This window comes from Aptenodytes forsteri, unplaced genomic scaffold, assembly GCF_000699145.1.
Source record: "Aptenodytes forsteri isolate BGI_AS27 unplaced genomic scaffold, ASM69914v1 Scaffold137, whole genome shotgun sequence".
NCBI classification, from domain to species: domain Eukaryota; kingdom Metazoa; phylum Chordata; class Aves; order Sphenisciformes; family Spheniscidae; genus Aptenodytes; species Aptenodytes forsteri.
The window spans coordinates 3,272,322-3,286,209 of NW_008796221.1; the positions used below are offsets into that span (position 1 = coordinate 3,272,322).

A 13,888-nucleotide genomic window follows, 5' to 3' on the forward strand; every position below is an offset into this window, starting at 1 on the left:
AAGGTCTCCCCTGAGCCTCCTTTTCTCCAGGCTAAACAACCCCAGTTCCCTCAGCCGCTCCTCATAAGACTTGTTCTCCAGACCCCTCACCAGCCTCGTTGCCCTTCTCTGGACACGCTCTAACACCTCGACGTCCTTCTTGTAGTGAGGGGCCCAAAACTGAACACAGTGTTCGAGGTGCGGCCTCACCAGTGCCGAGTACAGGGGCACGATCACTTCGCTGTGATCGTGCGGCATTGCCGGTGCCAGTGCCGGAAAGGCAGCGCATTGCATTGCCCCCGAGAGAGCGATCCAGCCGCACGCTGGGTTTGTGACAGGGGATGCCCTAAAGAGCCTAGCTGCCGTGCTGGAAAAGGCATCTTTAAATTCCCCACAGGAAAGCTGTCTCAGCAACCCCTCCAATGTGCGCATTGTGCTTTTCACTTCATTTTCATTCTCTTTTCAGGCGTTGACCATGTCAGCATTAGATTGGACCTAGAAACTTTATTCCAGTTCAGCCATCTTATCCTGACTTTTAAGGTACATCTTCTACCAGAGCATTTATGTAATGTTATACACTAATTACTTAACCACAGGAATAAATTGCTTAGAGAGGAAATGAAAGCTCCATCTTTAGAGGTTTGTAAGAACAGGTTAGATAAACACCTGTCAAGTATGGTTAAGTTGTAGTTGATCTTGCCTTAGGGGAGGAGGATAGACTGGATAGCTTCCTATTCATATGCCTTCTGGTCCTATTTTCTATAAATCTGAGAATTAAAACTGAAAAAAAATTAAATTGCAAAATTAAGCACTAAAAACTTAGGACATTTCTGAACTGAGGTTGCTCTTTCAAGGTTAGTTCAGTCTTCTCACGCATATCCATTATGATCTAGATGGTTACTAATTTTTTTCTACAAAATTCCTACATTGTTATGGTAAACTTCCTTACTTAGAAAGTAATCTTATATCTATGTGGAAGGTTGCCCTTCCCTTTTGCTGAGAGGGTTCAGATGAGGAATCTGGCTTTTTCAGAGAATCATGTAACCAGCACAGTAGCCCTGTAGGGAGCCTGCAAGCTCCCAAACACAGAATTTTAATTGGCAGCTGTTGGCATCCCCCAAACAGGAATGTCAATAGAACAACCCCTGAGATGTCTTATCAACACCTGGTTAAGGAATTATTGAAATAATGTTTCTTGCAGACATTTCGGCCTGCAGCAATGCTGGTTGAGCGCTCCACCGACTTTGGTCAAACCTGGAAAGCATTTAGATATTTTGCACAGGACTGTGCAGCTTCTTTTCCCAACATCTCTTCTGGTCCAGCAAAAAGTGTGGGAGACGTCATCTGTGATTCAAGATATTCAGACATCGAGCCCTCTGCTGAAGGCGAGGTATTGCCAAGTGTCTGCATTTGTATGAGTTCAGATCATACATGGCTATTTTTCTGGAGCTGAGGGTCTCTTGTCTGTATCCATCAGATCCACTTATACAGGTTCTGAGACATGAAGTGCTATTGACTTTACTGAAGTAAGAGGGAAAGACAAACACTGCACTTTACCCTCAGTTTCACATCCAAATGAACTCGTAAAACAACTTGTACAAAACCTTCTACTGCTCTTTCCTGCTTTTCAAATTTACATGGAAGTCCCCCTCATAAGTGATCTTGACTCTCCATCAGCCTCTACCGCTAAAAGCAGGGGCCTGTCCTTTGATCCCTTTGGTAGGTGCTGGTCCCATCTCTACATCACTCTAGGGCACTGCTTTTCCTTCCTCCTGACACATCAATCCACCAAAAGGTCTTTTTGCCTTGCTCAGCCAAGGCCAGGTTGAAAGGGTGAGAGTACTTGCTGAATCAGGGCCACAGCCTTGTGTTTCTTCTTTTATGGGATCAGTAAAGTGGCATTAGTAACTAATGGGTTTCAGGTAACAGACTTTATATCCAAAAAGAATAGCTTCAGTGATCTATAGAGCTGTATTAATTTGTTTTGCAGGTTGTTTTAAAAGCTTTGGATCCCAGCTTTGAAATAGAAAATCCATATGTGCCATATATCCAAGGTATGGACAGTACAGATTTTTTCCAGAGATGCTTTGCGGGTGTTCCTTGTTTTGTACACCGAAAGGGTGGAAAGCTCAGCTGGTGTAAGTTAATGATGTTGAAAATTAGGTACCAAAAATCATAGGGAGACATCTGTATTAATAAATAAAATGGGCCAATCTTGTTCTCTAGCCCTGAGGGCAAACGGCACAGCTCTGCAGAGCTCATGCATGCAGCTGAACTATCTTTCCTTCTGGGATCAGGTGGCCCAACTCACACTGCCTTTTGGGAGCAGTCCCAGAGCTGTACATGAACCCACAAAGACATTGACTGGGAATATACAGGTTGGTCCCAGACAGAGCCGTAACAAGGAGGGTGCTAACGCTTACACAGCTGTGTGCCAGGAGTGGGTCCATGCCCTGGCACTATATGGGTTACTGGTCTTGGCCAATATCAGATCATTTTCACTATTTCTTCAGTATGAGGGAATTCTTGGATGACTGATCCAAGCTGAAGATTTCATACTGTTCATCTTCGAGTGAACTTGGGCTTTTGATTTCTCTTCTTTCCTTCCAGAGCTCATTACATTGACAAACCTAAGGATCAATTTTACTAAACTCCACACCCTTGGGGATGCTCTGCTTGGAAGAAGGCACAGTGATCCCCTTGAGAAGTACTACTACGCTGTCTATGAGATGGTTGTGCGGGGCAGCTGCTTTTGCAATGGCCACGCCAGCCAGTGTGATCCCATGCAGAATCTGCGGGGAGATGTTTTCCATCAGTCTGGGATGGTGCGTCATTAACGCTGTCTCCAACAAGGGCAGTCCCTACCTGGTATTTTGGGGGATGGAAGAGATGGAAGGAGGGAGAGGAAGGAAGTTCTCTGAGGACCATTAGATTGACCATTTGCAACTCTAAGTTGTAAAATGTTTCAATACAGCTTCTTCCTTTAAAACTCTGGGCTGGATTGCTCAGAAGCTGTCTCTTTGTTGGCACTAGTATGGTGTTTCAAAAGCAACTGGGACAAGACATGTTGAAAAGAGCAGCAAAATACCAGAGCTGTAATGGTGCAAATGTAATGCAGTAAGTAGCCTGTGGTGTGTGCAGACCTGAATGGCCACTCGTTGGGTGCATTCCACACTCCAGCTGGGCTTGGGGGCTCTGTGGCAGGAGAGGAGGCACTGGCACAAAGGATAGCTGATAATGCAAAGCTAACCCATGAAAAATGGATTATTAAAAAATTCAGGAACATGATTGCAAATTCTTTCCTTCTGGGAACAAGAGGTTTTTAATCCTGGAAAATATGTATCTCAATATAGAGACATGTAGGGAAAGAGAGATAGAATTTAAAAAGTTGAAGTCTCCTTTGATATCTCGAAGTATTTTTTTTCTAAATGTTGCTCAGTGGCTTTAAAACTATTTGGTTAAAGTTTGCAGGTATTCTCCAGACCTTTTACTCAAATAACTGCGAATCATGTCAGCTGAGGGAGCCAAAGAGCTTTGAATTTTCCTGATCTTGCTGGCATACCTTGAGCAGTATCTCCTCTCCTCTCCTGTCATGTCACCTCACCTCCTCTCTGTTCTCACCACATTGCAGGTCCATGGGAGATGTATCTGCCACCATAACACCGAAGGTTTGTCCTGTGAAAGATGTAAAGATTTCTACAATGATGCTCCCTGGAGGCCAGCTGAAGGGGCACAAGATAATGCTTGCAAACGTAACTCAAACATATTGTTTTCCTTTTCAATAGCTGGGGGGTGGGTGTAGCACAATCCTGGTGCAATACGTAATGGGATGGCCGGGTTTCTGGGAGGGAGACTTTTCCATGCCTCATCTAGAAAAATAGAGGGGTTCCTGTATCCATTGGTGCTGTGTTGCCCTACAAGAAGGAGAGCTGTTTCAAGTTCTTATTTTTCATAAAGAGAAAAAAACAATAAAGAGAGGAAAAAGCCACTAATGCAAAAAAGATTATTCATTGGTTTGCACAGGGTCTTTCTTGTGAATGAAAGAAGAATTTAGACAAGGCTAAATTGTTTATTTCCACAATAATGAGTAATGTAGGATAGACAAGAATAATATATTAGGATCTGTAACAAATATTCAGCTAGATCTTTCTTCAGTGGAGCAGTGTTCCCCACTGCGTATCAGGCACACTGCCCGGCATGGGTACTTTTCCAAGTGTAGGGCCCAGTTCTGTTGTTAAGTCTCCCATGTTTCCCCCCCAGCAGTAAAGCACAAGGCCTGGGAAGCTATAATCTTGCTGGGGCACTGAAATCATATGAGTAACAAGTAACCCCATGTTAACAGTAGACAGGAATGGTGGCACGATGACAATAATAGAAATCGTGGTGTGAAATATCCCACTATTTGTTTTGGTTTCAGGGTGTAACTGCAACGGCCACTCTGGCAGATGTCACTTTGACATGGCCATGTACCAGGCCAGTGGTGGGGTCAGCGGTGGTGTTTGTGAGGACTGTCAGGACAACACCATGGGGCAACACTGTGACCAGTGTAAACGTTTCTTTTACCGGGATCCATTCAAAGTCATCTCGGACCCTCACGTATGCCTCCGTAAGCTTTGCTGCTTTAGCTTCTGTAAGAATGACTCAAAATGGGGTGGTTCTGGTTCCCTTTGCTCTGAGCCCTATGGCATCCCCATGCTTAAATGTTCATAGGGTTGTAAAAATGTTACCAAACCTATAACATCCAAACTACCTTATAAAGTCGCTGCATGACAACATCCTTGAATCAGCATTGTGGAAAGGGCTGCATATTCCAACTCATTGCTAAACTTTGAAATCCAGCAGGGCTATCATCTTTCTTGAACAACATCAATATAAATATGAATAGTAATAGTGCTGTTGCTTCTGTGAGAGTCAGGGATTACAGGAGAGGTGCAAAATGATGAGAGGAGCAACAACTTTTGCTAGGTACCTGCCATACGTAAGAAAAATAAGCTTTCAGGCATGAAAGCCCTTCTTCTGAAAGATGAGCTGAATTCAGTGTTAACGTAGGATGGGAAAAATGCTCTGAGTATAATTTAATTGTGGTAATTGGTTGGCATGACAAGTGCTTAAGGAGCCAAGGGGAGATTATGCAGGGAAGTGGTGTGGTAGATGTCAGCTCTGCTGTGAGAAATGGGTAGTGCCTTAGGAAAAAATGGGATGTGTCATGAAGGCAGTGTCCCCTGCTGAATCCATTGCTTCCAGTAAATAATTCAGCTATGGCCAACTCAGACCAGCTCTGCGGAGGTGGCTCACACTTGATACCCCTCTGCAACCCTACAGCTTTCATGAGAGCATCCCCTAAAGTTATACTTTATAGTTATAGGCCCTTCTTCTCCCCAGGTACTCTGGAGAGGGTAGGGAGTGGATGAGTGACACCTATTTCTACCCAAAGCAAAGGGTGTATTTCTACTAAAGTGAGACTATAACTCTCCTCCAGAGAAAAAGTAGGTCTTGGAAACACTCTCATAATACTTCTTAACAGCGGCCGTGCATTAACTGTAAAGCATCCAACACAGCGAGCATGGATGAACATCTCTAATCTTTACAAGAATCCTGAATTTGTGCCTACTTGCAGCTCTGTAATTGCGTTTTCATGCTTATATCTAAACGTGCTTTTTTTATATGTCTCCTTGACCATGTCTGTAGCCTGCAACTGTGACCCAGAAGGTACGTTGCACAACGGCATGTGTGAGAGCCACACAGATCCTGCTCTGGGAATGGTTGCGGGCCAGTGCCCTTGCAAGAAAAACGTGGAGGGTGTCCACTGTGACAGGTGCAGGGCAAACTACTACGGGTTGAGCGGCAGTGATCCTCTGGGCTGCCAGCGTATGTAAACCACCTTTTTTGTTCTTCTTTCCAAAGCACTTTTAACAGATGGAGGTAGTTGAATGCACAGATGCACACACTAATGCACAGATACTATCTGCTTCACAAAACACCCAGCTGCCTACTATAATTTAATGTCAATGTAATTTAATGTACCTGGTGCAGCATCTGAGATCGAAAAGATGCACTTGCATCTTTTTTTTGCATCTGCAAAAAATCACTTGCAGAATACATAGTATATTATGATGGATCAGGCTGTTGTTAATAGAAGCATTATTAAATATGGAATTTAATTAAAAAGGGAGATTAAAACACATGAAAATAATTTTAGAATCAAAATCAGCACAAGGGTGAATGAAAAGCCACAGAAGGGATCCCAGGAATCGCTTGTTAGGATACTCGGACTCTGCACTACACGGTGCAGTGTCAAGATGGCAGGAGCTGCTGCCTTGCCATGAGAGCTTCCAGCCAGCTGTTCCTCCGAGCGAGGCTCGCTGAAAAACACATCCCGCCCCTACCCAGGCACACTGTGGGTTTGTGAGCATGTTATGCCCACCACATGGTACTCAGCAACATGCAAGGACTGTGCAGTGCAGATCAGCACACGGCAAACCACCGCACTGGACTTCTGCCAGTGCCCCTGCTCCCCCCAGAGAGGATCCCCACTGGGGAAACAGTCCATTCCCCGAGGGTAGTCCGAGGGCTGCAGGGTGCCAGGTCCACCTGCAAAGCATCTGTCCGGAGGACAGAGACTGCCTGTCATTCTGATGCCACATCTAAAGCAAACGCCAGTCCTGCTGCCATCACTGGGGCCCGCAGAGGTAACCGTGCATTTCTCTCCCTGCAGCCTGCAACTGCGATCCTTCCGGCAGTTTGCCTTTCTCCATCTGTGATCCTGCCACCGGAGAGTGCCTCTGCCAGCGGTTTGCCACGGGGCAACACTGTGAAAAATGCCTTGTACGTACTCAGTTTTTGTTATTACTTCTGCATGTGGTTTTAGAAGTCCCCTCTCCCATCTCCTGCCTTTTCATTGCCAGAAAAATAAACAATTAGTCAAAATTCAAAATAATTTTACAGCTGTATGCTCCCATTTTGCATTGACACATCTGGTTCTTTTTTATGGCTTGCAAACATTTGTGCAATAAAATTGCACTAGGAGGAGCACTCACAGGAAAGAAAGGAAATGCAAAATCATGTCCTCAGACCATCTTTGCTATTTCTAGAGCAACTTGCTTGCACAAATGGGGAAAATATCTGGCTATTCTTGCAGTAGCTGAGCACCCATGCAATCTGGTAAGAGAAGCAATCTCACATGGCCAAGCACAGGCAGGCAGCCCAGGAGTGCTCCAGAGCATTGTTCATCCAGGGGAATAAGTTCTGTTGTGCTTTACATACTTAAATATTTGCCGTAAAAAATCTTTCACTTTCTTTTTATCCCAGGTAGGATACTGGGGTCTTGGCAACAGCTTGTATGGCTGTTCTCCATGTGACTGTGACATTGGTGGATCCCAGAATAATTTGTAAGTTAATGTTTTCCAAGTTTTTTCTTAGTTTTGATTTTTATAAACTCTTAGGCTACACTTTCTAATTAGGTTAATAGAGTCTCAGTACAAATGGGAAAATAGAATGCAGATGTAATTTCATCACATACAAACAGTGTAAAGTCGTCTTGGGATCTTGGGAATTTATTTGTGATTTTAAGGGGGATTTACCTTTTTCCTTTGAAGCCATCTTTGAACCAGCTTGAGTCAAGATTTGTTTAATATAAAATATAAACTGCATGGTTTGAGAGAACCAGAGGCCCTAATATTAATAGAAATTGCAAGTAAGTTAGAGATTACTTTTTTAACTTAGCTTCGTACATCTACTTTAAAAGCTACAAATATCTTATTTTTTTCTGTTGTACTGGCTCCTATTCAAAATACATAATTTCAGAAGCAAGCTTGGTTTCAGTTGGGTTCCTTCAGGAATTTTTTGGGCAGGGGTCTTCACTACTGCTGTTAGACTTCAGACATAGGAGCACATAGTCCAGTGCCATAGAGCAGCTCCTTGTGAGCAAGTAAATCAAAGCTAGTAATCATCTGATGTGTTAAATAAGAGTGTAAGTATATGAAAGTTACAATCTCACACCAAATCAAAGGTCCTTCTGATCTCATGTCCTGCCTCTAAAATTATGGGTGATAGATATTTAAGAATAGTGATAGATACAGTAATAGATATAGGAACAGATACAAGAAATGGATACAGGAATAGATAGTAACGGATGATCAGGAAACAAGGATTTGTGCTTCAGGTATGGAATGGACGGAGAAAGACAAAGCACGTCACGCCTCCTAAGCAATGAAAAAGTAGCACTGAATAAATTCAGCATCGGAAGGAGGAAGCAGAAGGGGTGGGTGGTAGGAAAATGTTTAATAGGGGAGGTGATCTGACAATGGAAGAAACGAAGCAAAGCTGAAACAAGGGTGGAGCTGAGCTGCTCTCGTGCTGTGAGGACCCAGCCATGCTGCACTCTTGACGTCCTCCCTTTACCAACTCTTACCCTAGGTGCTCACCGAAGGACGGTCAGTGCAAGTGTCTTCCCAATGTTGTGAGCCGCCAGTGTAACGAGCCAGCCCCAGGCTACTTCTTTTTACCTCTGGATTATTATATTTATGAAGCTGAGCATGCAAAGCCCCTTTCTGGCTCTGCACCCTTGGTACGTAGCTGGCTTTTTAGGTGTTGTACTGAGAGGGGATCCATGCAGTGGTGGCACAGGAGCCGAGGCTGAGGAGAGGAGCCCTCACTCAGAGAGCAGCCAGAGCGTCTTGTTAGCAGGAAGATACAAAGCAAGTCCCTTGACCATCCTCAGTTCAGCCTTGTTCTTCATAGACATGACTATCCCATAACTGTGGCTGTTACCAAGGGACAGTCGCTACAGCATGGTGTGACCTGCAAAGCTGTCCTTGCTGCTCCTCAAGTGCAGGCTGGTCTAGCATGAATTAGAGAAATTAATTTAATTATTTAAATTAGAGGAAGTTTGTTTGAGTTGCCAACAGCTATCACAAACTGTGATATTTCTGGGAATCTCCAACAGGGGAAGAATCAAATTTCTCTCTGCTCCATTGGACTCATTCCTGCTGCCTTATATAATGGCACTGATTGTAGCCCAATTTCCTCAAGAATTTGGCAGCCATCTGTAATGTTTTTAGAAATTTTTTTTTTTTTTTTCCCCCTCAAAATGGGGGTAGTTGTTCCCCTAGCAGAGTACAAGTCTGGAATGGATTCCTTCTGCTGCCTACGTTTTTGCGAACATTTCTTCTCCGATGTATTGTCCAGAAGCTATAGAGAAGGAATAATAAAAAAATGTTTATTTGCAGGTCACATCCACAAATATTTATCTATAATCACAACCAGTAATCATCCCACAGTCCAATAATTAAATGGAAAACAGATGTCTGGGACATAGCTTAAGAGGAAGTGCAAGTTAATTGTAAGAGAGTGAGGGAAAAGGGTTTCCAGCAGCTGCTGGGCCATAGTTTAGAGTTTCACCCAGTAGAGAATAGAGCTTGTTTTAAGAATGTGGATTTTCATTTAGCTGCCTACCTACCCTTCAACATTGTTGAGACAGTGCTGTCCCCTCTCTCATTACTTTTACTTCATAGGTTAAACCAAGCACTCTTCCAAGGTGTGACATCTATTTCCAGAAGCAAGGCTATGAGTTCATGATTGAAAATGGAAAGATTGTGTTAAACAGGAGCAAGAAACGAAGTGTAAGAAAATCTGGACTGGAACAGGTAAATTGGTACTTTAATAGTTACTTAAGGCTACACCAAATACTAAAATTTTATTTTGCAACAGAGGGCAAGGAAATGTCTGAGCATGTGGGATTCACAGTCCTAGACGTTACGATCCTGACACAAATGAAATAAATTTTTTGGTACACAGTTGGGCTGGACATTCTATAATTCACATTGACAGGTTTGCTCTGCTATGTCCAGTGCCATTGTAGGCTCAGGTTCAATGTATTGTTTAGAAGGGAAGAGCCCCCATGAAAGGTAAAATCCTTTTTTTTTTTTTGCTTGCAAGACATTTCCAACGTTGAAGTGTACCTAGATGTTAACATGGTACCTACTGCATTTAAATGCTGTCAGCTTTGTCATTGTAAGTATTGATATTTATAGCTTATAATGAAAAGTCCAGACATGTATGAAATCAAGCTTAATCCATTTAAGGTTTGCAATGTGAATGCCTGGAGATGCCAAATATACAGAGATGGATGGATTATTCTAGTCCTTCTTGTTGCTGTTGTTGCAAAGCTAGAGGAAGCTTTTCTCTATATGTGACCCTAAACATCCTACATGTGGGAGAGTTCTTAGAGTGTCGATTGCAAGCTTGTTCAGAAAATGAGGCTGGCTGATTGCTGAAATAAGTAAATAACATGGAAAAAATACTTCCTTTCTTTTTCTGAGTTTGCTTTTTGTAATTTGACTCTGTGTGTTGTTGAAAATGTCAGTATGTCTTTGCAGGGTGCAGTGCAGTTTGGACAGGACTCGGCTGTGTCGGTGGTTTTCAGGCAGCCCAGCGCCGGCCGGTCTGTCACATGGACGGGACCCGGCTTTGCCCGCGTTCCCAGCGGAGCTGGGCTGAGATTTGCTGTCAACAATGTTCCCTTTGCTATGGACTTTGACATCACAATTCGTTATGAGCCTGAGGTACTTGTGATGTCTTGTGTGTCTTATGATGTTGTGATAGATGCAGGGTATATTTTGTCAATAATAGGACACAGCAACTTGTCCCACTCTTTATATTTAAATTTAAAATTGTTTGCCTTTTCATCCTTATCAACAGAGCAACATGCCCTCCACTGATACCCTTAACTCTTTCCACTCATATCTGAAAAATCAGCATCACAAGTATTTTCTAAGCATTGGCCAAGATTTCATCTTCTGGAGTTCCTCTTTTGGTACCTTTGCTTGGACCAGACTTTTGTTCACAAATCAGACACATGCAAAATGCAGCTCCTTTTAGATGGGCACCCTGTATTTCTAGCTGGGAGTTTCTGGGCCGAAAAATGTGCACAGGCAGGAGTGATCTGAGTAGATATTTATCCAGGGCTTTTGCAGACATCCAGCTTCCCAGTTGCTCCAGCTGGGCTCTGAGATGTGTGAACGTTGTAGGAAAATAGCCAAAATCTTATTTTTTGCCTGGACAAAATTTCTCAATGATAAAGACATGTCTAGGGAAATCTGTTAACCCAAATCTGGTTAAACCCAAGTCCGCACCCATGTCTTCAAAAACACAGGCAAGTGTTTTTCTGATACCAGTATTTTTGCATGCCTTGCTCTTTCACTTTGCAGCTCCCTGGGACAATCCCACCACTCAAGATCCTCCTTCTGTCTATTGTATTCTGTTCTCTTACTGTCATTCTGTAGCAAGCAAAACTCCCAGTGTCTTAAAACATGAGAACAATTTTGCAGTGGGCTGGTTTGATGTAGCTTTTTCCTTCTAAGGATTAGATTAAACAGTTGAATTTTGAAGACTTTTGTTACAAAGTCTTCTATGTTTGTAGTTCCTTATTATATGTGAGAGGAGGCAGATAATGAAGGTTATCTCTGGGACAACACTGTGCTAAGTAAGGAAACAACTCCAATGACTTTAACAGAGCTGTTTCCATTTGCACCAGCTGAGGTCCCATTTCCGTCTCTGCTCTTCAATTAGCCATTGCATTTTTCACAAATAACATTATTTTTTTAGTCCTGTAAAGAACAAAGAGAAAATTTGTTTTGCCACTGCAGTGTGCAGTCTTTCAGATGGCTTTCGTTAACCCTGGCAAAGAGAAAGTGGGTTTTTCAGATACAAAAAATGAGCATAATTTTTGTCCTTTGTTTATAGTCCTTGGAAGACTGGCTAGCAAGTGTTGCCATCCAGCCCGCTGGTATTTTGTCAAGTCAACGTTGCAAAAACAAGGGCCTTTCACAGGAACAACATGCGTTGCCTCTCCCAGCTACAAAGAGGTCCGACTATTCCTGTCCTTTCGCCTGTAGATTTTCTGTGTACAAATCTTTTACTGAAGCACTGCACAGCGATAAATGTGTGGGAAAGTGGGAATATTGGAAACACATGTGTGACCTTTCCTGTTGCTGTTACACAGCAATACCACGTAGGCTCTAAGGAAGAGTCTGGTGCTCCAGTCCTCAGCCTGGCAAAGGTTTGCCCAAGCAGGAGAGCAGCCTGAGATCCTGCTGGGATTAGTCGTTGCTTTGGCGAAGATCCAACTGCAGCTATTTCAGTATAGAAAGGAAATATTGACTTAAAGTCACTGTCCTAGCCTATTTTCAAAACCAGCTTTTTGGCTTGGACCTATGCAAAGAATAGAGAGGAGCCAAGAAGGTGTGCCCGAAGTCTTGGTCAAACAGGGACAGGAAAGGACAAATATGAACAGTGAGTTGGAAACTCCTTTGCTTGAAGTAGTAATACCTGCCATTTTCAGTTTAATCTCACAAGGTTTAAATTGCGCTTGGTGAATCATGCAGGCAGAAGTCATGCAGCTTTCTCAAAGCCTGCAGGCAGTGGGTCTGGGTGTGCTCCCAGCAGCAGGGCCTGCTCAGGGCTGCAGGCATCAGGATGCAGGCACAGAGGGGAGGGAGCGCTCACAGCATCCAGTAAACTTGCCTTGTCCCGACTCCTGGCTATAACTGTGCTTTATTTCTGCTAAGCAGGATTGCACTTCTGCAAACTCCAGTCTGCCTGGAGCCAGGAGCAGAATATTCTGTGGATGTGTATTTTTCTCAGCCCTCTGCCTCTGACCCAAAGGCGAAATCGTTCATCTTGATTGACTCAGTAAGTAGTTCTGTCACAATTTCCTTGAGGCTGTATTTATATCAGTATGATTTTTTTTTTATGCACTTATTCAAAATATTTTAAAATCATTTATAGTGTGTCTTAATAGAAATTCAGGCAAGTGTGCTTCTGATTACCTCCATTAGCACTGTGTTTGCATGTTTTTGTATGGAAAGACAGAATTGTATCTGGTTTAATTTTCATGAAGCAATACCATAATAGCTCATCAAGTCATACTTGTTGCATACGTTAATAATCAGAGTATGTACCTCTATCTGTTGCTCATTTATTATGAGCACACTCCACATATGCTGACAAGATGCTGTGGTTAGGGATATAAATTCATGCAGTTTTTTATCACTTAGGGGTTTTTTTAAAAATCTCTATAATCTGACTGAATCTAATTAAAAAATCATGGATATATTTAAAGATGACATTGGAAAAGTAAAATTAGTTCTGTACTTTCCTGGGAACTGGGTCCAGACATTTCCCAAGTTTCCACCAAGTCAGGAACTGGGTGTTAGTTTTGGGTCCTTCTCTTGAGAAAAATATTTTTAAGTCCATTCCTCTAGTTACTTCTGTAGAACTGGACCTGACAAGGGCTGGCCATACTTGGACATAGAACCTTCAGCTGATTTTTCTCTATCTCGGTAATACAAGTAAAAATTTTGGCCAGATACTGCTTTTGGAGTCATCAACGTAGCACCTCTTAGAAGCAAAAACAGTTCTGAGCATGTATCTGAGGTCTTATTATAATATTTTTTATACACAGTCTCTTTTATTTGAAGAACTTGGGGAATGACTAGACCTTCAGAATAAGACAATAAAAAATGTTCCTATAAATACATTAGCAACAAAAGGGGAGCTAAGGAGAATCTCCATCCTTTATTGGATGCGGAAGGAAACATAGTGACAAAGGATGAGGAAAAGGCTGAGGTACTTAATGACTTCTTTGCTGCAGTCTTTAATGGTAAGACCAGTTGTTCCTGGGGTACCCAGCCCCCTGAGCTGGAAGACAGGGATGGGGAGCAGAATGAAGCCCCCATAATCCATGGGGAAATGGTTAGCGACCTGCTACACCACTTAGACACACAAGTCTATGGGGCCAGATGGGATCCACCCAAGGGTACTGAGGGAGCTGGTGGAAGTGCTCACCAAGCTACTTTCAATCATGTATCAGCAGTCCTGGCTAAGCGGGGAGGTCCCAGTTGACTGGAGG

General features: G+C 43.0%; 1 protein-coding gene across 1 annotated transcript in view; it reads left to right on the forward strand.

The window, feature by feature from the left end:
- Nucleotides 1-13,888, forward strand: part of LAMB4 (laminin subunit beta 4) — a 54,599-nt gene that overhangs the window by 16,300 nt on the left and 24,411 nt on the right. The window contains exons 4-16 of the mRNA XM_009289087.1: nucleotides 446-519; nucleotides 1,181-1,369; nucleotides 1,970-2,033; nucleotides 2,590-2,804; nucleotides 3,611-3,731; nucleotides 4,397-4,585; nucleotides 5,668-5,847; nucleotides 6,695-6,804; nucleotides 7,288-7,367; nucleotides 8,395-8,545; nucleotides 10,356-10,541; nucleotides 11,722-11,843; nucleotides 12,549-12,669. Coding sequence (XP_009287362.1) covers nucleotides 446-519; nucleotides 1,181-1,369; nucleotides 1,970-2,033; nucleotides 2,590-2,804; nucleotides 3,611-3,731; nucleotides 4,397-4,585; nucleotides 5,668-5,847; nucleotides 6,695-6,804; nucleotides 7,288-7,367; nucleotides 8,395-8,545; nucleotides 10,356-10,541; nucleotides 11,722-11,843; nucleotides 12,549-12,669 — 1,802 coding nt within the window. The remainder of the gene's footprint in view (nucleotides 1-445; nucleotides 520-1,180; nucleotides 1,370-1,969; nucleotides 2,034-2,589; nucleotides 2,805-3,610; nucleotides 3,732-4,396; nucleotides 4,586-5,667; nucleotides 5,848-6,694; nucleotides 6,805-7,287; nucleotides 7,368-8,394; nucleotides 8,546-10,355; nucleotides 10,542-11,721; nucleotides 11,844-12,548; nucleotides 12,670-13,888) is intronic.